The sequence below is a fragment of the Perca flavescens genome, chromosome 11 (assembly GCF_004354835.1).
Source record: "Perca flavescens isolate YP-PL-M2 chromosome 11, PFLA_1.0, whole genome shotgun sequence".
Lineage (NCBI taxonomy): Eukaryota > Metazoa > Chordata > Actinopteri > Perciformes > Percidae > Perca > Perca flavescens.
Genome location: NC_041341.1, coordinates 23,890,793 through 23,917,560, shown reverse-complemented (window position 1 = coordinate 23,917,560; position 26,768 = coordinate 23,890,793). Strand labels below are relative to the sequence as shown.

At 40.8% G+C, this 26,768-nt stretch overlaps 1 protein-coding gene across 3 annotated transcripts in view; it reads right to left on the bottom strand.

Annotated features, from left to right (window-relative positions):
* The window catches only part of erbb4b (erb-b2 receptor tyrosine kinase 4b), a 356,219-nt gene extending 331,204 nt beyond the window's left edge, over positions 1–25,015 (bottom strand). For all 3 annotated transcript variants that reach the window (XM_028591051.1, XM_028591052.1, XM_028591053.1), the window contains exon 1: positions 24,576–25,015. In XM_028591051.1, coding sequence (XP_028446852.1) covers positions 24,576–24,654 — 79 coding nt within the window. In that variant the 5' untranslated portion in view covers positions 24,655–25,015. The remainder of the gene's footprint in view (positions 1–24,575) is intronic.
* Positions 25,016–26,768: the final 1,753 nt, after the last annotated feature.

The window sequence follows — 26,768 nt, the reverse complement described above, 5'->3', positions numbered from 1 at the left end:
CAGGCTGACAATTCAAAAAAAGTTTTCAAACCTTCATCGTCCTTCAAAAACATTTCTAGGGAATTTGTTGGAAATTTCTTATAATAAAAATAAATCTCAATCAAGAGAAGCACAAACAGAGAAGAGGATAATCTGGCCAGTTCATAACATATTTTGACATCCCAGCAATAACAGGAGAAATCCCTGATCCGTAAGACTTGGTTGGGACCACCTGACCGCCTGGTCACCTGACAAGTGAAGGCCAGATCAGTCTGATCATACACAAATTGACCTGATTTATCTCTAGATGGGTCCCGGACGGTGTAAAACTCACAGGTCCAACTCTGAACCTTCAGCAATTAACTTATAAATCAAAAATCTGTTTACAGTGAAGTGAGGCAGAAAATAATGTGTCATAATAATACTAAATTACAAAAATAAATGTATAATGATGGAGAATTAATATGTTGTGAAGTGCATGTCCTGTTTGTCCTGAATGTAATTAACGAGCCACAAACTGCTGTTACATTTTATCCCAGTACACACATACAGCCAACACTGGTCTGGCCTTGCAGCCTCTCCTCAGTCTGTCTCGGTCTTTTACAGAATGAGACACATTGCATTATATATAATTAGAAATACATCAAAACATGATTATTTTATTTATAAATTATAAATGAATGAATGAATGAAAAATGCAGATTCCCATAAGTTGTATGTGAAGTGTAGAATTTGGAACTCCGTCCAACTGACCATATTTATAATTTAGACAAAATATTTACCAAAACAAGATGTAAAAGATGTAGAGTAAATTGTATTTATGGTTTACAAGGGCTGTCAAAATTAACGTGATAACAACGGGTTAACGCAAATTCCTTTTAACACCACTAATTTTAATGTGAAGCTATGGCAAGTCCTACACCTTGATAGAAAATACCTATGTCAAGCCATATAAGCTCAACCTCGCTAAGAAAGATAAAAAAGGACAAAAACATACAAAATGTACAAAACGGGAGAGGTTTCAAGGCTCCTCAGACTGTCAGGTGAATGAATGAATGCATGTGGCGCATTTAAATAGCTCTCCTAACTTTGTAACCAGACTGGAGTTTAGTTACCGTGTGCTCCTCCAGAGCAGATATTTGACAGTCAGACTAGAGGAAGATGAATGAGATTTGTATTGCCAGCCCTCAGTAAGCAATTCCCCCCTGTTATCCTTCCCCTCTCCTTCCCTTAGTCCTTCCTGTCCCTCGCTTACTGGAAACAGTATCTACTTGAGTCGAGGATGCTGGTGGTGGCATTTAGGAAACAGCTCCATACCACCCACTTTCCTCACCCTGCACCTATTACAGTGATTATCAGTACTGTCAGTCAGACACAGACACACACAGACACACAGACACACAGACACACAGACACACAGACACACAGACACACACACACACACACACACACACACACACACAGACACACACAGACACACAGACACACACACACACACACACACACACACACACACACACACACACACACACACACACACACACACACACACACACACACACACACACACACACACACACACACACACACACACACACACACACACACACACACCCCCCGGAGGGCTGTGCTGATAGATAGATCCAGCATTCCCCTGAGATGCTGGGAAAAGGAGGGAGATGGCAGCAGGAAAAGGAAGCTTCTCAACACCTCAACAGGAAAGAAACATAGCGAGGGAGATGGAGAGAGGCACTGCTACTGCCGCTCTCTGCTGGTGTTCTTCTGGGGAATGCATGTGATGTGGATGAGGTCCACCGAGCACTGAAAGGAAAAGGTTGTGGTCCATGTTGTCAGGGAGTGTCTGCTGAGTTAAAGAGCCAAAATAGATTGTATAGTGAGGGCAACTAGTCAGACACTGTGAGAAAATATTTTACATGTCATGCTTATTTCACATTTTGGTTATACTTTACTTGACGGTATCTACATAATAGTAACATGACACTGTCATGAACGTGTCATAAACATTATAAACAAGTCATGAACATTTATGACATAACGCTTCTTTTAGTAAGTGTCATTCGGTTTTTGTCATGACCCATTATGGTTAGGGTTAGAGTTAGGGTTATGGTTAGGTTTGGGTTAAAACGCAACACCCAGGATGGGTGCTACATGGGGCACGGGCACAAGGGTTAGAGTTAGGGTTAGGGTCATGTCATGACAGTGTCATGTGTTGTTCATGACAGTGTCATGTGTTGTTCATGACAGTGTCATGTCACTCTTATGTAGATACCTTCAAGTAAAGTGTTACCCAGATTTTTAACAAATTGTCCATGTGTGGTCATTTCAGAACATTTACTATGTCCATATTTTAAATCAAACCACTTATTTTTTACTTCTAAACATGACCAAGGTTATAATCGTTAATGAAAACAAACGAAATAACGAAAACTAGGTGGGAAAAAACATTGGGCCTCATTCACCAACCGTTCTTACGAAGAAATGTGTTCTTAAACCCTTCTTACGAACTTTTTACCAAGATTCTGGCATTCACTAATGTTTTCTTAACTTGGATTTGTTCTTAGCTAAGAACAAAATCTACAAACACTGAAAAGCACTCTTACGCACATTTGAGTGATGACAATTTGCTCCAAATGATTGGTTACTGCATTTTATTCAATTCTACAATCATTTACAATGATAATATTAGACTGTAATGCATTTCTGATCATTTGTTGAAAAAGAAATCATATTATGCAAAAAAACACTAACAGTGCAATTTACATCAGCAATTAAACTGTTTAAATCCTGCATTATTTGGTGATTGATCGCGATTTATAGGGGCAAAATGCAGTGGTAACAAAGTACAAATTCTTCGTAACAGTACTTAAGTACATTTTTCACGTATCTGTACTTTACTTAAGTAGACTCAATAGTGCATAGCCTACTTTTGACTTTTACTTTGTTACATTTTGCAGCAATTATCTATACTTTCTACTCCACTACATTTCTACAATGTTCCGTTACAATTTCTGATCAGTTTCCCCCTGCCAAAACGTCTTCCTGACCGTCACACGTTTGTCTCACCAGTACATTTTGGTGGCCGTAGATACTGTATATATGGGTTGCCATAGATACTGTATGGGGCACCGCTGATCCGGTGCTGCAGAGCCCGGGCGCAGCGCCGCTGACCCTCGGTAATACAGCCCCGGTAAAAGTGAAAATGAAAACGTTTGTTTTTATTATTCCCGTTTTTAAATCAAAGTTGCTATATCTATTTCTCTCCACAGCGTCGTTTACTCCTCCGCCAGGTTGCGTAAGACGCGTTCATATCTTATTTATTTGGCTGGACCTCTTCACATCTCCCCATTTGCGCTGCTTCACACTTTATATGCTTACTTGCATGGTTCAAGGAAATAAAATACATCCATGAATAAAACCAACCGCATTCTGATTCTAACAACACATTTCCGTTTTATGCTGGTTAGGATAGGAACTTTTTTTAAAAGCCAGGCTTTGTTTGTGGTAGTGGACATCTTCTACTTTTACTAAAGTAAATATGTCTCTGGTTATTTGTACTTTTATTTAAGTACTGAGATTCAGTACTTCCTCCACCGTGGCTCCGACAATCTCCGAAAACCTGTCTCCCAGGAGGTGAACAGGAAGTGTCATGTCCTTATATGGGAATTTGCGGGGCGTTTTCTTATGCTAATTAGGAACAACTGGCACACGCTTTCAGTTACGAAGACGTGGGATTCATCAATCCTAAGAACACAGGTGCGAACAAATCTGCTGTTTAAGAACACGTCATGAATCCGACGTAGACTTTTCTTAGGAACCTTCTTAAGAACATATTTAAGAGAAAACTTAGGAAGATATTGGTGAATGAGGCCCACTGTCGTTAACTGAAATAAAAATAAAAACGAGGCATTACAAAAAAATGACTAAACTAAACTAAGAACTTATTAAGAACTAATTAAAACTAAACTGAATTTGAAAACAAAAAGTCAAAACGAAATAAAAATAAAAACTAATGAAAAATGCAAAACTATAATAACCTCGCACATGACATTCTACAATCTTGTATCAATCACTATCACTCTGTCTGGGCCTGTCGCTTAACTGCCCTAAAAAAAAAAAAAAAAAAACTATATACAATTTACAATATATATATTTATATTTGATATTTGAATTACATAAATGTTGGCATGTATTAAAACTGTATCATTAGTGTTTCTAATTGAATAGGACATTCAGGCCCAATGGTACTGGCAACATTACTTTTTAGGTTTAAAACATACTCAAACATCACAAAAGAGGAAAAAGAAAAAAATCTATGGTGGCCTCTTTTACAGCATGCCCTCCAGTGCATCATTAACCCATGTCACTGGACCAAGGACTAAGAACCAGTGATTAAAATAAAAGGCCACCCCAAAACCTTTGATCTTTTCTTTTGCTTATGCCATTAGTGTGGAGAGCCACACACAGTGGCTCGCTGCCAGGAGTTTGTTAGATCTAGCTAACGAGGAAGGCTCAGGTAGCCCTAATAGAATCTTTCCTGCTCTTATCTGTATTGACTTCAAACAGTGTGGAATGAATGGAAAACAATCTGGGTCTGACTTTGAGGGTGAGGCTGAAGAATACTTATGTGCTTGCTTGGGCTTTTTTACAGGCTAGGCTACCAAGCCCCTACTACACTGCGGCAGATCAAAGTTAATTCCCCTCTTAATTAAGCCGAAATTGGATGAGAGCAGGCAGGGGCTAGCTTTTGTTTTCCTTTGTGCCAACAAACATTGCGAGCTGTATATGTGAACGTGTGTGTGATGTGTGTGTATGCATGTGTGCATGAGGGAATGATTTATTTTATCTGTACCCAACCATAGGTGTTGGTGCATCCATGCCTACTTACATGTGTGCATGAATATCCTTGTCTGTGTGTCTGTGTGTGTGTGTGTGTGTGTGTGTGTGTGTGTGTGTGTGTGTGTGTGTGTGTGTGTGTGTGTGTGTGTGTGTGTGTGTCATAGAGCTGCTTGTTCTCTCTCTCTCTCCTGACGGCCTGCATGTGGCCCGGCATTAGCACAGTGGTGCTCCGTAATGAGACTCCTTCTGCCACTCTCTTTTTCATGGCCATGTCCATGTGTTGTGATGCTAATGAGCCCTCGCTACCTCAAACACAACCCCCCCTAATTGTCCTCTTTGATCTACCACTAATTCTGCTAATTAGGAGCCCAACTTACAAAGTTAAACGTTTTGCTTCCACCTTTAAGTGTGCCCCTGCATATGTGTGTGTGTGTAGACCGTGTGCACAAGGGGAAACAAAATAAAATGGCATAAAGAGGAAGAAAATTGTCAGCTTTTTTCACCCCCCACCCCATACGTCCTTCTGTAAACTCAGCCCGGGTTATGTTGGGTGACTTTGGTTGCAGGGCATGCAAAGAGAAAAAAATTCACCTGGCACGCCAGATTTATACATTAGCTACATCACCAGCAAACACGCACACAGTACAAGATATCCGCAAACAAATACTGTATCGTGCTCGGAACAGATGTAAAAGCATAAAGTCTTCTTAAGCACAGATTACCACAGATGCCTCAGTTTGCATCGGTCTGCACAAACACATCTGTACATGCACAAACAGATGAATGTACTGTATGAGCAAGTTCAGCTCAGAGACGCGAGCACAACATTCGCTGACATAATCAGAAGGACACATCCGGCAAAGCATCTTCTTTGCCCACCAATTGGTTGTTTTGCCGCCTCACACATTGCACAATTACGCAATAAGCTTTGCAAACCATCCAAAATGAGCACAATTACAGCATGAGAAATCAGATAAAGGCATTTAGCTTTAGTTAGAAAGTTCTAAGGATACTCGATCAGTATAATCCTTTGAGAATCCAAGGGAAATTCACTGTTTTAAATGTCTCCTTTAATATTTTTAGCACTTTGCTAATAGGCGTGGATTTTTGTATCCTTAAAGATTCAGATAGCATCCCTACCGGATTTCACACACATTTTAAAATTATTTTAATTAAAGAAGCCTGGGAGGTGTGCTGTGCAGAAATTTTTGGCACAACCACAAATAGCTCCAGTGTTTGTCTGGTCAAATTGCTTTCACGGTTCCTTTGAAAGCACTTGGGCTGCTCTCACACAGCAACAGGGATCCATCTACCCTTAGGATACTTCTTCTGACCGCAAGCACACATATCCGTTAAAATACAACACAAAAGCACACATATGCATAAGCACTTGGACACACACACATACAGTAGATCAAATGTGAAGCTGCCCTCTGTGGCCTGTGCCAGTTCTGGCCAGCAGCGTCGTCCCTGCTCCATATGTATGAGGGGAAGAGACAGAATTGAGCACAATCAGTGGGCATGTCACTGCAGCAGCCTTCTCCAAAAGCAACTGACACATCTCTATCTCACTGACGAGAGTAAATGCACTCAAAAGGAGGGCAGCTGGATATCGTCCAAAGCCATCTTCGTCATTTTTGTGAGTTTATTTTTTTGAAATGTGGGCAAGGCTCAAAATGTATAGAAACACAATATACTGCTGCATTTTGTTGAGGAAAACTACAGCAATATTTAAACTACATTTAGCAGCTGGCCAAATGAATTGGTTTATACTTAATTATTCTGAATTTTTTTTTAAGATTATTTTTTGGGGGCTTTTCCATTTATTATATAGTGACAGTGAATATACATGAAAGGGGGAGAGAGATGGGGGATGACACGCAGCAAAGGGCAGCAGGTCGGATTCGAAGCCGTGCCGCTGCAGGACTCAGCCAACATGGGGCGAACGCTCTTACTGGGCGAGCTAGAGGCCGCTGGTTTACACTTAATTAAAAGAGAATCCTAAAGAATTCAAGTGGCCCTAACCTGCATCCAGAGTCACAAAGGAACTCAGCTTTATTGGTTTCTGCAAGTAATCAATATTAATCATGGGCAAAAAAAAAAAAAAAAAAAAAAAAAAGAGAGAAAAAGAAATCCAAGAGAGGACTCCCTTGACTATAAACAGCCCATGGTCACTTTTCATTCTTATCAAATTGAATTGTGATTAGCTAAAGGCACCAGATAAAGCAAGATGAGCAATTAATACTGGTGTTAGCCCGCTGAGAGAATTCCAGCTGCACATTATCAGCAAATCAATTGTTAGTTACAATACAGAGGATGTTTTCTTTGAAACAATAAGCATGAAACGGTAAAAAAAAAAATAGCATTGTGTATACTGTGCAGCAGTTGCATTTTGTGACTGATTTCATATATTTGCAATGCCTCTCAACAACACATGGACAACTGAGGGGGGGGTAGATCTACATATAAACTCCTGTGAGAGGTTGAAGCAACACTCGGGCTGCAACAAAAGAGGACGATAGAAACGTGGTTGGAGGGAGTCAATATCTATCCATATTTGAGAATGCTAATAATTTGGAGAGCAGAGGAGAGGAGAGAAGACACGGCACAGCCAGGGGATCCCATGCCAATCGGAGCATGGCCTTTTAGCCGAGTGCTCTGTCAGAGATGCCAGTTTGACGGACGATGTCGGCCCAAGTGACATTTCTCCAGGGTAGGAAAGAGCGGACAAAAGCGTGAGACATCACAGTTGTTAAAGAGAAAAAGGGTAAAAAGCACAGAAAAGCGTCCATAAGCATTAATGGGGTGGGGGTAAGATGGTTATTTTTAAGTCCATTTTGTGTTATTTCCCCAGGTGTGAAGTGTACCAAAATGTCCTACTTGTCTGAAAATAGTATCATTTTCTTAAGCAATAGTATTTATGTAAATCTCAGCGTGTTTGAGTGCTTTTAAAGTGCACTCAAATTTAAATGCTGTTAAATGTCAATTACCTTTTTACATCAATAAAAACCTGTTTCTCCTGTATGTAATGGATATATTTAAAATATAGTAAATGGTAATGCTGAAACAAATAACTGACTGTACAAAAAGAAAAAGTTTGAAACTAAAATTTAACAAGCTCCATCCATTGCTATTCAAGCCTGTTGTTAGTTTCTGTCAACGTGGCTAAATTCAACTCATTTTACCTGTGAGGGCGTTAAACAAACAAGAGAGGAGATCAGAGGTGAGGGGAGGGGAAGGGAGAGCTTGTTTATTGGCTCGGAGCTCATTAGCATCGCACCCATTAGCGTTCTGCCGGCTTCGCTGCCCCTCTCCGTCACTCAATCCTCTGAGACAGACTGGCTGTCAGTGCAGAGAGGCGGCCAACATGCACCACAGAACAAAACACACCCACTGCCAATTTTTACTCAGTCTTTATTTATCCATTTTCTGCCTGCCTGTCTGTGTCTCAAGTATAAAGGACAGGTAAACAGATGGACAAGAGAAGTATTGTAGCAAGACGTACTATGCAGAGGCTTGCTAACATCCTTTTATTTTAGATCAACTACTCCTGGATTGGCAGGTTGAAAGGACTTACTGACCTAATCATTTCAGTAAAATACAATTCAAATTCAGTCGTCTGAATTTATATTAACTCTCCTCCTCTCATTTATTCTCTGTGCATGCTGATTTTGTCAAGTTGCCAGAAGCTTCATATCCTCATTTTGTAATAACCACTTCCAAACATGAGGATTTTAAAAGAAAATTACAGTAACAGTTTATGATGCTTCATTTGATGATGCTACTTGTTATTAATTAACCTTTCAGCATAATGTATGTTTGCCAAGAAGGAACTAAATGTTGTTCCAAAAATAAATCTCTCGTCTTCCATCCACTGTTTGCCAAAACTGACCACAACTGAAAACAAATATTACACAGCACTACAGAATAAAATATAACTGTGATTATATCTTAGGTTTTGGCTGTTATGTGATTATGAGAATATTGACTCTTTGCCACACTCTGTTCTTCACAGCCACGCTGTAACCAGCCTGTGCAGAGCAGCAGAAATGTGTGGACTATTGTTACTGTTTTGGCATTTTCAGTGTGAATGGTGAACTTTTAAAAACACTAAAAATGCTTGAAGTGTTGATTGTTTATGCTGTAACTAAAAAGAAATGATTGACTAAGGTAAATGCTGTTTCCTGGAGCCCTCATCGTTCAGTAGATCCCTTGAATAAACCCACACGCATGCCAATCTATGTTTTGTCACAATATCAAACTTTTCAGTATGCTTCTTCTCTCTGTTTTTCCTCGTCAAGCATGTATTCCTCTCTCTTTGACTCATTTCCTATCTGCTGCATTCATTATCATGATGTGGTTTTAGAAAACGGTTTCGAATGATCTCTTCCAGTATTCATTTTTCTTCCTGTACTGCATGTTTGTCTGTTATGCACAGCTCTCGAGGCTAATAGGTTACCTCAGGATGAACCACACCTCTGAACTTTGTATCAATGTCTCCCTCTCTCTCCTACTGATGGCATGTTCAGATGGGCCTAATGATAATGCTTGTTTCAATTACAGTAAGTCAGTTAGGGAAATGCTGGGGCAGATGGTGGGTGGGAAGAGGAGGAGAAATGACAATACATCCTATGGACCTTGCCCTCCTGGCCGCTGATCTGATGTCTGGGGCCAAATCACGCGTAACCTGTATGTAATGTGTGTGACGTACATGTGTAGTTGGTGGTTTGTATGCGTGTGCACAGAAACATATACACTATGTCTATGTTGTGTGTTTTTGGGAACTATGGTTTTCAAAGCTCATACGCATATGACTCAAAAGAATGGAAAACACTGTGGTCAGTATTGCATTAAAGTATAAAAGGCAACCTACACACACAATTTCCCTGCTCACAATTTCGCTATTTCCAGTGTTAACAGCAGAGTTGTGATTTCCACAGCAGAAGGAGATGGCAGGGGAATAGAGGTAAGAAACAGGCACTGGCATGGAAGAGTGAGATCTGTGCTCAGGTTGGCTACAGCCTCATGTTTTCATTCAAAAGGATTTTTTCAGAGGGCGGACAGCCTACCTTTACACCAGATGGCTACAAAGAACCAGCAGACCAATAACAAATTTGCTGAATAAGGAGAGATATGTGCTGCATTAAGCCAAGTTTGAGGACAACCATAGACCGTTCAGGAGTTTTGATAATGTCAAATCAATATTTACGTGTGCAAGCTACATAGAGTTTACTGGCTGTTGAAACAGGTTGGACTGGAAGTTGGACTGTTTGTTGAGTATGAGTAATAACAAACACAGAGACGCTAGGAGCATTATACCTAAAAAGTAATTTAAATGATGCGATTAAAAAGTCTAACTTCTCTGCCTCATCCTAACTTCATCATGTCTTGATTATTAGTGGCGCGCGTGTGTGTGTGTGTGTGTGTGTGTGTGTGTGTGTGTGTGTGTGTGTGTGTGTGTGTGTGTGTGTGTGTGTCTTGGTTGGCATAAGGCAGAAAGTCAGGCAGGCCCCCGAGGGCCCTCAGTGTTTGAGTCTCCATTAGGCTGATGAGTTTTGGCAGCTGAAGTTGCTGGAGTTGGTGTTGAGCTTCAAACCTCCTCATGGCTAGGCCTAATTAAACCTAGACCTCAGCCCTAATTTAAAGATAATTAGCTGTAGGGGTTAGCTACCACCACTAAAGGCAGAGACGAGTGTTGTGTATTATGTGAAAAAGTAATGTGTGTTAAATGATAGTTTTTTAGTGACAGACCAGTTCAATGAAATGCACATAAGCAATTTTAGAGGATGTTTTTACCCAAAAGCGGTTTGCAGTGTCATAGGTGCACACAAGTTTTTACACAAGCCCCAGTGGAAACGGAATCTAACTAAGCGAGAACGAAAATATTTTTGCTTACTGACCTTAGAGACCAATTAGTGTGTCTTTCTGAAACATGATAGATCATTACAGGTACAATTATACAACAACTATAACTACTAAATTAAAAACGCTTCATTTATCTTGGTCATTCATAAAATGCATAAATACAACAGTTGCTTTTGGAGTTTTTGTATTTGTGATATACAAAAGAAACCAACTGGAGTGACTACATTTCTGTTGGTACTCTGCAATAAACTGTCCGACCCTTGGGACCGGTCCTATGTTTTCCCATTAAACTATACTGACACTTTGACATTTCCCAGGGTAGAGGGCTCTGATTCAGGTATGTTTTATTCATCCTATTGACTTCACATTGCTGCTAAGCCAGACAGGGAGCAAAAAGCCCAAAGTGGGGTAGGCAGCGATGAGAGGGGAAGTAGTATATACCTGTTGTTGTTGTTGCTGCTGCTCAGATAGCCAGACACAGCTATGAGACAGCTCGGTGATACATACACAATATACTCATCACCATGCAGACAGAGAGATTGGGAGATATTGCCAGCGCTGAGAGGATGAAGCTGCCTATCTATTGGGAAGACTTGAGGCAGGCAGGTACGGTGCAGAGGCGGGATTACATCCCTCAAGGAGTTTTGTACTTTGCTGCATAATGCCTTAAAGAGAAACTACCGTTGTTTTCAACCTGGACCCTATTTTCCTATGTTTTTGTGTCTAAGTGACTGATGGGAACAGCAATCTTTGACATCCAGTATTAAGCAAGATCGCTGCAGTTGGCATCGGCGAAACAAGCTACAATGTAAGTTAATAGGGCAATTGTCCAGCTTGCATCTTCACAAAAGTGCTCGTTTTGAAACGGACAGGCTCAGATTAATATTCTAAGTGTCTGACAGCATTATGGAAAGGATCCCTTCAGAGATAGACCTTTAAAACCTCTTTGAGACCTTTCTGTTTAACTAAAAACAGCTCTGAAGTCGCTAGCGCTAAACCCACCAGACTCCATTTAAAAAATCAATACTTGTGGCATATATAGAGCCAACATATTTTCAGATGTAAATCGGTAAACTGTGTTTATTTCATCCAAAACTAGAGTTGTGATGATTGAAAAATTGGAAAGATGACCAAGAACGTCTTTTCATAGTTTTATTTTGTTTCTGTCAACTTTGAAGGAAGTGTATTTTACAATACTAAAATTATGATACTAAAAAATGTTTTTATATTTAAAAAGACGATCTTACTCTTTAACAGAAAGGTCGACCTCCTTAGAAATCCTTTCCATAATGGTGTGAGACACTTAGAGTATTAATGTGAGCCTGTCAGTGGCAAAACAAGCACTTTTGTGAAGGTAAATACAAGCTGGACAATTGCCCTATTAACTTACATTGCAGCTTGTTTCGCTTCTGCCGACTGCAGTGATCTTGCTTAATACTGGACCAATTTCAAAGATGGCTGTTCCCATCAGTCACTTAGACACAAAAACAGGAAAATAGGGTACAGGTTGAATAAAACTGTCATTACCCTTTAAGAACCTCAGAATATATCCACACTGAGCCAGCTAAATTTGAAAAGGCATCTTCTTCTCTACATTTTGGCCCTCTGTCCACATAAAGCTGGAGTTTTTCTCACTCGAAAACTGAGGTGTTCTTAATGGTCTCCAGAGTGTGTAAAACTGAAAAGGCCAGCTTTGTATTTTAGACGCTGTCAGGAACTGTGGGAGTAAAGTTAGAATGCAAACGTTGTGTTGCCTCAAACTTTTTCTGTGATAGTATATTTCTTGGATGTCATCATATCCTATTACACAGCACTTTCTTTTTTATGTCTCAGTACAGGAGTGTAAAATATGCAGTTCTCCTGATTAATAGTTAGCATTTATGAGATGTGATCTGATCACAGTTTGTTGTTCATTTAAAACTCTGCTTTAATGCTATACACTTTGGGAATGTCTGTTTTGAGAGTTTGATAAATTGTTTGATGCAGCCCCCCCGAATTCTGACATTGAAAAGGTGGACTGAGGCAGTTTCATCCATCCAACCATCCAACAAGCACTGTGGTTGACACCTTGCTGGATACTGACTGTGATATCTAATACATCTGTTGTGGCATGTTGTTTTCATGCATATACAATTACCAGCATGGTAATAATTAAAACGGCACCTGAACAAATATGAGTTGTCAAATCAGAATGAGGCGGCTTAATGATTGCCTTATGCAGGAACAATGGCTACAAAAACAAAAAAAAAAAACTGTGCTTGCCCTATCGGGCTCACTGAAAAGAATACACCTGCACTAAGATCATTGTGGAACATTACAAATAAAGATAGCTCCACAATATTATTCATGCTTTTATCATTTTGTCCACCAAACTGCTCTTTTAAACTTGTATTAATTCATTTGGTTAAAATGTGATTTTGGTTATTTTTGGGTACCACTGTGCTCTGTGGGTACCATTTGTGCTCAGCTTTTTCTCTATAAATTATTATAAAAAACAATGCTGCATGAATTTGGAACTTCAGAAAATGTTGTACTTCTTGTATTCAGATCTATTTTGCCCAGGTCTGACTTGTTGATAATGTTCATAAGACAAGTGCTTGCCTCATCTCCAGGCGTGTCACGTGGGGTTAGGAGCCGGGAGCCACAGCGGGAGCCTCCTTCAGGACAAAGCACTTGGAACAGTGCGGGCCTTGTTCCCCTTTTCTTGGCTCTATGTCAAGTGGGTGTTTGCTTACTGGGGGGGACCAGGACCCCCCTGGAGGGGAACACAGCGCAACATAATATGAGCGATATACTCTATTATCTGTTTCATGTTTTGAATTAAGCCCTGCTTTTTTGTGTGCTGTGTATTAAGAGTGTAAATGTAACAGTATGATTGGAATCTATAAATTCATATTTCAAATTCCTTAATCCCCTTTAAGAATCAAACTATATGTGCTAAGGCAATTCTACAATCTTTTAAAGTCATTTAAATTCCCCATCATGAATGCAAAATGCATCGGTGTTTAGCATTAAACATTGAGCAGTGTCAATGTGCTCTAAATTCCATCAGGAAAACTGTCTCTACATTTTTCACTTAGCGATACGATTCATGATTGAAACTCATTACCTTTAGTGCACATTCAGTTACAATCATATTATTTTATTACAGGGTGATGTAATGGAAAACGCAGAACAGGTGCACCGTTTGAGGAAAAGCTTCCTCACTCTGGCAACCCTGGCAAGGCATGATGGTTAACAGTGTCTTTCCTTTTTGTCTTTTACTTTTCCTGTCTCCCTCCCCCCAGCATCTGGCTAAATCTCACCAGTGTCCTTGCTAGCGCCCTCGGGTGAACCAGGCCATGTCAAACCTGAATCCATCAATCACTCAGTGCCAGCCATGGGGGAGAGAGAGGGGGTGGAAAGGCAGAAATGGAGAAATGAGCGCAGGGAAGGATGAAGGGGCGGTTAGGGTGAAGTATAGCCACCAGTCCACCCTCACTCACCTTATTTATCCTTTCTCCCAACCTCCCTGTCTCCCACCATAGCCGCAAGAAACTCAAACTCTTACAGAGTTTGGAGGCAGCTGTCAGGTCACAAGAGGGATTCTCAGACCTAAACACGTCTGAGCAGAGGAGATGAGGACAAGGAGAGGTGAGAAAAGGAGAAGAGACCAAAAGAAAGAGACGAGAAGAAAGTCAAGGGGAGCAGAGAAGACGGGGTACAAAAGAAAAGGAAAGAAAAAGGGGAGCATAAGAAGGGAGATGACAGAGGAAAGGACAAGGAGGACATAAGATAAGCCATAAGAAAAGAAGCAAAAAAGAAAGCGGTGAGAAGAAGCTACGGGTGAGCTGGTCAGTGTGTGTGTGTGTGTGTGTGTGTGTGTGTGTGTGTGTGTGTGTGTGTGTGTGTGTGTGTGTGTGTGTGTGTGTGTGTGTGTGTCCTGTGCAGAATGAAGTGTCTCTGTCAGAGCCCCAGCTCCCCCTCTGGGCCGCTGCTGATTAATTGTCCGTCCAGCTCCTGTGATAGCGACCACTTTAACCAAGACTCCCGAGACACTCACCCTTGCCCCATCCCCGCCAAAAGACACCTCTCCTCCCATGTACCCTACTGTCGGCCTGCCCTTCTCTGGCTAAAATTAGGAGAATTGTCTCTTTTTCGCCTCCCATATTTTTTCTTTTTTCTTTTTTCTGTCTTACCCTGGCTGCTACAAATAATCTTACATCAGCACCCCATTCACCTTGCCATCGGGGGATAATGTCTCTCTGTGGGAGAGAGGTTTTGGAACAAAGGCGGGGGGGGTGAAAACAGCATGATATACAGTGTTTCCCCCTGTGTGTTTACATGTGCAGTTGTGACTGGCTGAGATAAAGCACCCCTGTCTCAGGTAAACAGTCTAGCACAGCAGGGCGAAATGGCAGGGTTGACTTTGGACCTGGGTTGCACTTAGTCAGCTCCTCTCACATGTGATATACACTCCCATCCTGCCCACCCATCCCTTCACACACACACACCACCACCACACACACACGGTGTATGCCAAGCCATTACAGTTCTCTAATACTGTATGTCTGATGAAAGATTGACACATATATTGAAGGCAGTCTCATTAACTTTAGTAGAGATGTTACCAAAGAGAAGATGTTTCCGGGATAGTTATTTTTGCACAATGGCTCACATTTTACAATTATACACTAATCCAAGAGAAATAAGCATTCTTTTCTACACTGTGAACAATAACTGTCATACTCAGCATTGTCCCTTTGCTTCCTCTCCCTCTCTCTGCCAAGCTGCAGAACCGTAGCATCTATCCGGACGACTATATAGCCAGTCCCCAAAAGCAGCCAAGGTCAATTGCCTTTCCTGCTCCTCTCATCCTGTGCTTTATGTACCTTCACATCCAGGGAAAGAGAGCTGCACTATTTCTGCTCTGCTGCAAGGTGACTGCTGCTTCACACCAGCAAGAGCCACTCTAGGCTAAGAGGAGTACCGAACATTTCCTTTAACGTTGAAGGAAAATGTATGAAAAATCTATTCACATAAAAGCAAAATGAAGTTGATGCTACTTTTAAATCTAAAAGCATAAAGATTCCCATATCGGTCATTACTTTGATCCTAGTAGATACTGATCTGGTTAAAAACCTGAATAAACAAGCATACAAAAGGATTCATTCTGTAGCTATGGATGAGAGTTTCTTCGACTAATGTTGTAGGGGCATTAATGACCATAATATTCGGCTTAGAAAAAGCTGCTGATCAATTCTAACAACTCAATGATTATTCTACCAAGGACTCAGATCCCTGTATGGGAACAAAATCAATATTCCAATAATAACTTCCAAAGAAGTTTTGTGAAATCAACTGACATTTTAGTATTTACACAGTAACATCAGTGGTCATGTTGTAGAGGGTGGTAGGACAGTAAAACAATTTTAAAGCATGAATTAGATCACTGCCTTAAAAAATACTCAAAAAGCACACACAAAAGATTATTACAATTATTACAATAAATGTAATGTCCAACGTGTGTTGGGAATTGAGTGACTAAAGGCTAAAAAGACCCTGGTGACAAATAGGAAATCAAAAGTGAACACTATTTTCACTTTTTATGTGCTTTCTACTTTTCATTTCCTTACTGCAACATCTGATTATCCTCATCCCTGATGAAAAATAACAATTTGCCTAATATTCAGACAGAGACTTATTATGTGCGAGACTGCACTACATTTTTCTGCTCTGGTATTGGGTGATACATTGTCGTTTAATATTAATCCTGATTGTATTACAGTAAGATTATCTATCGTATAACCTCTGTTTCTGCATTCTCTGTCACGTTTTTATAGTAAACTGCTAACATTACACAATAGGATTATTATATATTTTTTTTTTTAGTATGTTTGGTGCAGCCATTTTTCATCCTTGCATAGATAAACTGTTTTTCTGCAAAGTCGGAATCTCTCTCTCTCTCTCTCTCTCTCTCTCTCTCTCTCTCTCTCTCTCTCTCTCTCTCTCTCTCTCTCTCTCTCTCTCTCTCTCTCTCTCTCTCTCTCTCTCTCTCTCTCTCTCTCTCTCTCTCTCTCTCTCTCTCTCTCTCTCTCTCTCTCTCTCGACTGAAAACTCATTTATTACAGGTCAAACGCCAAGTGTTTCATTTAAAAAGGACCCCACCCCCCTCTCCTCTAACACAAGTGAAAAATCGACCTGCAAGAATAGCACACAGGGCACACCGCACCATTAGCACTAAACAGAGGCCAGCAGCGCCAAAAAGATGGGAACAGGGGTATGAGCAATGGGGGCAAAACCGAAAGGATGACGCATTACATTTTGCTGGAGCTATCATAACAGCAACAACATAGACAGTGACCAATTCAAAGTACCTCCTTTCAGATACAAGGCCCCTATAAATAAATACTAAAATGTAACATTACATTGTGGGTTCTTGACAAGAAAAAATGCCTCACTGACTAGTTTAAAAAAAGTTTGGATTGTTTGAACTTATTAAACAATTACTTTGAACCTGAACCCCACATGACATACCCCAAGCCTGTTTTGTATTTATTCAGGCACACAAATCACCAAATCAAGATTTTGCGTGAAGCGTGCGTTCCGCCGGCCATATCCGATATCACTCAAAAGCCTGTCTGTAATTACATTGTAAATGCAGATTAGCTATGAATATTTTATAAGGGGATTACTAAAAGAGGAAAGAGACAGAGAGGGAGAGAGTCAAGAGAAACCAGCCCTTTAAACGCACACCCACATGCAGAACTGCATGAAAAGCTCGTTTGAAGGTGGAGCTAGTCTTTCATGCCCAAGTTGTCAGCCTATTATCATCCTTTCATATGTTCGCCACCATTATTAACTTTGAGCGGGAATAGAAAAAAAATGACACAAAAAAAAGTGAGAATAAAACACATCACTCCAATATGTCAGGCTGTCGCTTCAGAGCGAGAGAAAAAACATGGCAGAGCAACTCTTATCATTGGACTCTCATTCTGAAACGTGGCGGTAATGAGTGTGTCTTAACAAAGATTAGCCATCATTTCCATTGTCATTTTAATGCTCCCACATTATGTGGAGGCTTACAAAAGCCACAGATGAAGGCAGAGGGTGGGTGGAGGAAGAGGAACAAGCAGACACTCTGGAGCAGAGAGAGAGAGAGAGAGAGAGAGAGAGAGAGTCAGTCTCTGGAGCTCGGTTAGGCTGTCCGTCACCCTCTATCCCTCCAACCATGCAGCCGTAGAAACAAACACTGACAGAGACAGTAGACACACACTCCAACACACATGCAGTATGTGCGCGTGTTTCCCAGACCCTTTGTCACCACATTTTTAACCCTCAAGATGTGGTTGTCAAAGAGGTCAGTGCGTGACAGCCTTCTGCAGCCCTCCAGGAGGATGCGGAGGATAGACGCGCTCATTGCGAGAAGAGGAGCAGCAACAACAAAGGGGATCAAAAGTCTCACAAACTGACAGGCATACACGATGCGTTCAGACTCCCGACATCTACAGTGTCTAGTGAACATAGGAGTGAGGGCTTTCAAGGGCCTGGATATCACACATTTGCCTAATGCTTCAGAGTGATGGCCCAGGGTAGAGGTAGTATGAGTATTTGTGTAAGTGTGTGGGATTCTCTGAAAGACTCCTTTTAAACAATATTATGCAAATTTCACATAAAATCTATGTCAGTTTGTCAGCAAAAATTGTCTGATATCTTACAAAAAAACAATTTTTCCTATTGTCAGTGTTTTATTTAACTGTATAATACTGTAGCATCATGTTTAGCTAAGCTTTGTTTCCATCTCTTTGCGAGTAAAGTTGGGTGGAACTGAAATTAAGGTTTAGGTCAATGTTTGACTTGCTTGGCTGAGTAAACAGAGCCTGCTATTTTTTACCATTTCCATAAATAATAGACTTTCCCTTTGGTGCAAATAACTTATTTACCTTGAGAGCAGACTTGAACAGTGCAGCAACGGTGATACAGAGAGAATACGTCTAAGCAGGGATTTTTGACTGACCGTTGTCTGCACTGTGCATGACACCACAGCATAGCCTCTTTTCTTGGTTTGTTGTTTGTGTCGATCCCATTTCAACACACTCAAAAATTCTGAATGGTAGCAGAAGCCCTGAGAATGTTATTGTTTTTCAGTGGCCCTAAATGCACATTTGCCAAACCTAATTAAGCGGCTTGATTTCCCCGTTACTGAAAATTAAAGGAACACGCCGACTTATTGGGAATTTAGCTTATTCAACGTAACCCCCAGAGTAAGACAATTCCATACATACCCTTCTCATCTCTGTGCGTGCTGTAACGCTGCCTGACGGTTCCAGCATTAGCTTAGCCCAGCACAGATCCTGCAGGTAACTGGTTCCAACTAGCCTACTGCTCCCAATTGTGACAAAAGTGACAAAATAACGCCAACATGTCCCTATTTACATGTTGTGATTTGTATAGTCTGGCGTGTACAAAAACAACGTAACATGAGACACAGCCGTCTTCTAACAGTAAACAAACCGGGAACTATATTATATATATAGTTCCCGGTTTGTTTACAGTTAGAAGACGGCTGTGTCTCATGTTACGTTGTTTTTTGTACACGCTGTGACTCTATAAATCACAAAATGTAAATAGGAACATGTTGGTGTTATTTTGTCACCTATTCGGAGCAGTAGGATTGCTGGAACCATTCACCTGCATGTTCTGTGCTGGCCTGATGCCGCTGGAGCCCTCAGACAGCATTACAGCACGCACGGAGATGAGAAGGGTATGTATGGACTTGTCTAACTCTGGGGGTTACGGTGAATAAGCTAAATTCCCAATAAGTCGGCGTGTTCCTTTAAGTCCCCAATCAGTCTAAACTCACCGTGGTACTCTATATGGTCAAAGATATCAAGCAGGACCTTGCTTCTGTTTGTGTATATGAGTTTTTATTGCACTACCTTGTTAATGAAGGACTTGTGTTGCTTTGTTGCACAGAGGCTATCAGTATTTTTATTTGCGTGTCTCTCACTTATTCCCTTCCCTTTCATTCTCTCGCACACAATTTCAAAGCTCGCTCAATTTACAGAAAGCAAATAAAGAAACCATAAATAGCAGAGAAACAGAGGGAGTGAAAAAACATTATAAAGCATTCCCTTTTTCCAACAAAACCTGTCAAATCTAACATGATCTAATTGCTTGTAAACCATGCTTCAAACATAGAATTTGCATTTTGAATACACACGTGATAAACAACTGGCAAAACCAAGCATGTACACAGATGTGGGATGCTCCAATCCAATTACGACATCCTTCACAAAAAGGACATTTATTAGCTGAGCCGACAGTGATGCAAGGCAAAACACATGCACATGCATGGTGCATTTATAACTGCAGGTGATAAATGACGGTGCAGTGCTGGTAAAGGTCACACAGGATATGATCCAATCATTTCTGCTGGCTGCAGACAGTCTGACTGGTTATAAGCCCATCAACAAGTCAGAACTGGAAAAACAATGTCTGCAGTTGTGTCTTCAGAAAGAAATAATAATAATACAATTCCCTCCATCATCCTAAACAAACAAATCTGTGGTAATCTAACACAGTTTGTAAGAATATGATCCAAATAAAAGACATAAGTCCCTGTGGTGGTAATTAAAGACTATAAGAGAAATATTACAGCAGATAAAAAAAAAACAAAAAAAAACACCATTACAGACAATAAGGTCATAGATTCACTATCGAGTAGGCCACTGCACACAACACTTTCAGTCCCTGTTGGAATATTAGAAGGATTTTTCATTACGGATTCTTGGGCTGCATTGTGGGTGCTACACATGTATTATTGATGCCAGCGGTTCAAATGCAGTTTGTTTGTTGAGAAGTGGAGAGATTTATAGGAAACTTAATGGTTTCCACTCCTCTCACAATGAAACTACAGTCTAGATTACACAAACAGAAGGTTTTTTACTTGTTATCTGGCTGCAGGGTGAAATGCCCAGGAGAGGGAAACACAATAAAAATGCTTAGAATTTCTTTTCTGCAGCAAATGTCTTTTGGCCATTTTTTCTTTTCTTTTGGCTGTCAGTAACACATGGCAAGGTATGGACAACAGGACATTGAATGGACCGATCAACAAAAACTCACAAGAAAGCTGGAAACAATAATGTGATCATCTACATCAAAAAAACACATCCCGACTACTTGTGAAAGCAAGACAGTTCTTAGTTAAACAGATTTTTGTTCATATAGTAGATCGATGGCCTTAAGTTGTTCCTCATCTCTCTCAGAGACAGAGGCGATGAAAGTACAGAGGATCACATTCCTTTTTCCAACAAATGGAAGTGGAACACCACCTAATCGAAGACTGCCATTCTTCTAATAGAAAGCCTGGTGGCGGTGGAGGGTCAAAGCTCCTTTATCAGGCGACAGCAGGCAAAGATATGACTGTAAGAGGGCTTTTGTGACCAAGCGGAGCCGTGTGGGCCGCTAAATGTGACACCATTCCTTCTCTATACACAAAGAATGATGTACAGGTCTGCAGCATGGTGAGAGTGCAAAAACACTTGTCTTTTTCCGAGATGAGTCTCTCTCTCTCTGTGCCTCACCCAACTCCTCGAACATTTTGATATACTCACATATCAGCCACACAATGGTCAATGGTCTAATGTCAAAGGAGGCAGTAATACCATTTAGGTTTTCAGAAGGCCTTTTGAGGAGAATCCTTAACAATCAAACTGCTGCTGAGAGTTGTAAAACAGAGTCATTTAAGGATGTAGTATCCACATGGTAATTGAAAACCCACTCCACACATACACACACACACACACAGTTGAATTCGGAACAGATGACTTGCCTGCACTCCTGCTCATAAAAAAAATTTTGGAATGTGGCCATGCTGTATGCATTCCCCACCTCTGTCCTCCATCTCCAGTGTATAGCTGCAGTCAAATGAAGAGCAGGGCACAGTGCAGGGACCCTGTCACAAACTTGCATCTTACAGACATGGCTACTGCTGTCATGTGAAAACCTATTTACTCCAGTTTAGGTGGTTTTGTGTTCGATTTAAGGATTACATGGTAGGCTACTCTCACGTGGGCTGGCAAAGACAAAAACTCGTGGTGGTTTAGAAAAAAAAAAAGTAGCTGCTGAAAAGGTGCCATTTTGGAGATAAGAGATTTTAAACAAACAGGGATGGAGCATGACCTTTTGTAATGACTCATTTAGGGAGATTTAAGCAAGTATCAAAGAACCTCATGAGAAAGCTCTGGTGCAAGTGCAATCTTTGGCATGCTTTATACAAAAGCGATTCCAACACATGCAGGCAACTCGTTCGCGCGCGCAGGTGCACACGCGTACACACACGCACACTTCATCACTTTGCCCTTCTCTGCCTTTCCTCTCACAGACATAATTTAATCCGCGTGTACGCCGATTTGGTATAATCCGCTCTTCCTACATTTGTCTCGGACTCTCTTTTGTGTTCCTCTAACTGCCATATACATTTTACAAGATTTTGGAGCTCCACCAGGGGGATGGGATCAGCCAGACTGTGTGAAAGGCAACAGCCACTGTCATCTTCATTGTGGATTCTCCCGTTTCCGAGAAAAACATTGCAAATTGACAACCAGGTAATCCTTAATGGAACAGGAGTTTAATTTGTATTTTTGTTAAATAAAACACATCGATTTTTACATCGTTCCATATTATACGCCTTGTTCGATACGCACTGTAAAACATTCTTGACAATAAGATAGTTATTGAAACTTTCTCAAATAGGCTATGTGAAAAATTACAATAATATGTTTTCTGAACCGACCAAAATTACCGACAAATCCAAAACCTCCATTTCCTTTGCACAAAGTGGAAGTCACCTCGAGACTGAGATCAACGTTTTTCCAACGTTCCTTTAACCGAAACAAACAATATATCTTGTTTTTGGAACAATATGATTCAGGAATAATTAATTTGACCATGTTTTCATCATTGTAACACATGGCAATGTTCTGTGCGTAAAATGACAAGAGCACACGCACCCCTCTCTACTCTCTCTCGCTCTCTCTAAACCGCATCCAACCTTTTAATTAAATCACTCATTTTTTCCCTTTAAGGCTCTACTGGACCCGGATCTTATGGCACAGTGGTGGGCCTGCGTTAAGCTCTGCGCTTTTACTGGTTATAAAATTTAATTTGCAGGCCTACATTGAAAAAAAAAAAAAGTCTCATTCAGAGTTTTTTCTTCTTCATTTATACAAGCTGTGCTAATATGACTGACATTGTTGGAAAACAGTTTCACTTATTGTAAGATGTTTAAACAGCAATACAATTCGTAATGGGATAGAATTTCCCACTCATAAAAATAAAAGAGACAAAAATCAAAAAGAAAAAAAAATGATGTGATACAAAATAGTTATAAGTAGAATTATCTAAATCCAATTGCAGACTATCTTCAGTGGCTCAACACCTCAACAATAACATCCAACGATTGTAAAGCTTGTAATACTCCACTATGAATGGATACGATTTTCATTCACGTGTGTCCGTCATTTACGGTTTAATCAAATTCCCCAGTCACAACAAACAGCCACTCCACATAGGTGTTCAAATTAGTCACACACACACACACACACACACACACGGTAAAGACCATCACTAAAAGCAGAGAAAAGAAATAGATAAAGGATGCGAACGTGTGTTAATTATGGGTAGCCCTTACTCTGGTCCAGTCTCATTTCAATTTACTTTGAAGGTGACTATGCATGATGAGGATAATGGTGGCTTTTGCTTTTGTCTAATCTGCGAATAGACTATAAACACACACACACACACACACACACACACACACACACACACACACACACACACACACACACACACACACACACACACACACACACACACACACACACACACACACACACACACACACGCGTAAACGGTACTGCCACACTGTGAAACTCCTATGCGCTACAACGCTGATTGTCAAACTGCATGTGGTCCACAGGATCCCTGAGGGGACTCACTATAAAATGAGAAATAATGTAATTTCACGGTAATCCGCTTTGCTTTATCCTGATTACAGAATGCATATGGATGAATGTTCACCATTGTTATCACCCTTTGCACAGGTGAGAGTTACACAGCTCGTTACCAAACACAACGGTATACTATTTCCAAACCAGTCCCTGGCTGCAGGACTTAGAACTTAAAAGTAGTTGATCAAATGCCTTAGGAATGGCAACGCTTGTATGATTTCAATAAAAATAAAAACATGATGCTGGGGTTACAGCTCCCTACTATCATTGTTATTTAGGGATAAACTAGTCAGAAGAGGAAGAAAGAACAGAGACAAGAAGGAACTTTTGAAACACAGTTCTGCATTAGACAGTTTGTCTAGCCACAGGAAGGAAGACAAGAGCACAGTAGCCTGTTGTAAAGCGAGGCTGTCACTCCTCCGTGTTTGTTCACACTGTGTCTAAAGGACACGTGCGATGGACAATAAATGCTCTCCTCTCCCTCTAAATTCAACAGTGCCGCTCTGTGCACGAAGAAGACAGAGCAAGTCACTCGCATGGATTCATTCATCTTATCGTAACAGATATGTACTGCTACAACCTGCCATCTGCTCAAACCAGCACCTGTGTTTCAGCATCACAGTGCTCTGTGCGTCAGCCCCTTTTCAGGTGAATATTAACGCTGTGACTTAGACGTTTCTTCAACATTAAGATGCTGAATGATGACAGCAGGAGGTGCGGATGTTTTTATGTCAAGCCCAAATACAATTGTTACATGCATGAAAAGAACAACAGTGATGGAAAAGTATGCTCCATGGATAGTTATGCCACTGCGCTCAGTGCGCACCGATCAGCTCCACAGAAAACTGCGCACCGGGGAGCAAACGGATGGCGTCCACTCACCTGATTGTGAAGAGCTCGACCCGAACAAGAGGCAAGTCAGGAGAAAGCCGAAGCAACACAGGGCAGTCGTTGGTTTCATTATTGTGCTTGGCAATTATCTCCTTTAAATTCACATGTCCAGCAGCGTATCCTTCCTTGAAACAGCCAGAAAGGATGAATCGTTTGCGTTTGAAGCCTCTTCAGCCTGTGAGTTTGGGGACTTTGGTCGCTTTTGACTAAGTTTACAGTTTGTCCGAGAGTGTTCCGCCTCGCCTCTCTGTGCCTGCAGGCCTAATTAGTGACTGAGGTGAAAGCAGAAAGAGTCGAATGTTAGTTACCAACGCGCGCACTGTAAAGCTTGGCTAAACAGTACAAAGCAGTACTCATTCCATTTCTCCCCGACTTGGATACAGTATGCAGCTGTAGCCTCGTATTCTTCAGACACACCTCCAAGTCCCTGGAACTCCTCCTACTGATTCTGTGATTGGCACAAGTGCACGACAATCACCCTAAACCCCACCAGCCACAACTCCATACGCGCTGCCATTGGTTGAGACAATATGCCAAAACCCCATGAATTAGTGCGTCGGCTCCGTTGCACCTGTCACACGGAGCACCAGCAGAGATGAATGCTCCCTGCGAGGAGGATTTATAGGTGTAATGGGTGAAATAGAGCTGAATATCACTTGTAGGTAGCTTTCCCATGCGCTTTTGAAGATTTGATCCAGATTTGATAAAGTCTCATATTGGAGATTTTGTGAATTTAATACATCACTGCACTGAACTTTCAGAACTGTACTTTGAGTTTAGTGAGAATGGTGGCCAGTTCTAGAATATATTCCATTATATTATTATCACATTTATAGTGAATTAATCATGAATCGGTTTGCTGTTAATCCTGTGACTCTAAATGTGTACTTCATTTTATAAATCAACATGATCAGGCAATAAAGAGAGATTTCGACAGAGACTTTTTTCATTGTGCATCTTAAGCAAAGATTTCCATTTTTCCTTAGTCATCAGAGTACATTACTGTTGAAGGCAATATCTCTCCATACCCAGGGTAATCATTTCCACAAGGAGTGACTCAGTGTAAATGACACAAATCAAAGTCAAATAGAACATTTAGATAGTGATATTATTGTGCACATTGAGCTATTTGTAATAGTTTGAAAGCAGTGACTTTGCGATGACAGAAAAATAACTAAGATAATGGGAGCATAGGAAACAATGCAATAAAAGGTTATAACTTTCTGAACCAGCTGCTGCCTACTTTCGCACTTTAGGAGAAGGGTGAACGCCTCCTGGAGTTAACAATATGTCCAAACATCTGGAATGGAAATCATGCACTCTTACTGTCCCCCCACCCCAAGTTCTTTCTCTCTCTCTCACACACACACACACACACACACACACACACACAAACACACAGAGTGCAATATTCTTATTTCTATTCATCAGATTCATATTTATATTTAGAGTTGTACTTGGGTAAAAGTGTAAAATAAGTACATTTTATCTTTATATTTGCATAATTAAGCCACCTATTTAAGCTAAAACACAGTAGTAGTCTTATGGTATTAGATTTGATATGTAAGCACCATAACAGGTACAATCAACTACAAGCAAGTATAATAATAAGTATGGGATCTTTTAGGGGACACAAGTATGATATTTTTGCTCTTCTGAAAGTAGTTGTTATGACTGGAGGAGGCAGTTTACCTTCCTTTTGATTTTCCATTACATCAAAGTATATTCCTGAGCAATAATCTACTCAAGTCCATAAACAACCTTCCTTTAGCTATAGGCAGGTCACTTCTCCCCAGAAATCATTCAAGGCTTGTGTTTGATTCTAATAGGGAGGCATACCGCTCACTCACCCCCCCACACACACACCCACTGCCTGGCCTGGTGCTTTTTCTGATCCTGGAACAGTGAGCTGAACTTCCCTGAGTCAAGTGTACCCAACACTTTAAGAAAATGGGATGCAGACAGTTTTCACTTTGAAGAAAGTCAAAAGGCTGTGTTGTTTTCAGCTTGGTTGCAGAATGAATAGTGCACTGAACTGTGAGGGGCACTTCTTGAACCTCCGCTGCAGTATTGACCCTTCACCAGTGGGGGGCAGTCCATTTCTCACCTTATAGGTCATAAAACCAGCGGAGTGACACAGTGGGGGGTGGGCGATCCAAGCTGCCACCAACTAGTTTCCTGACT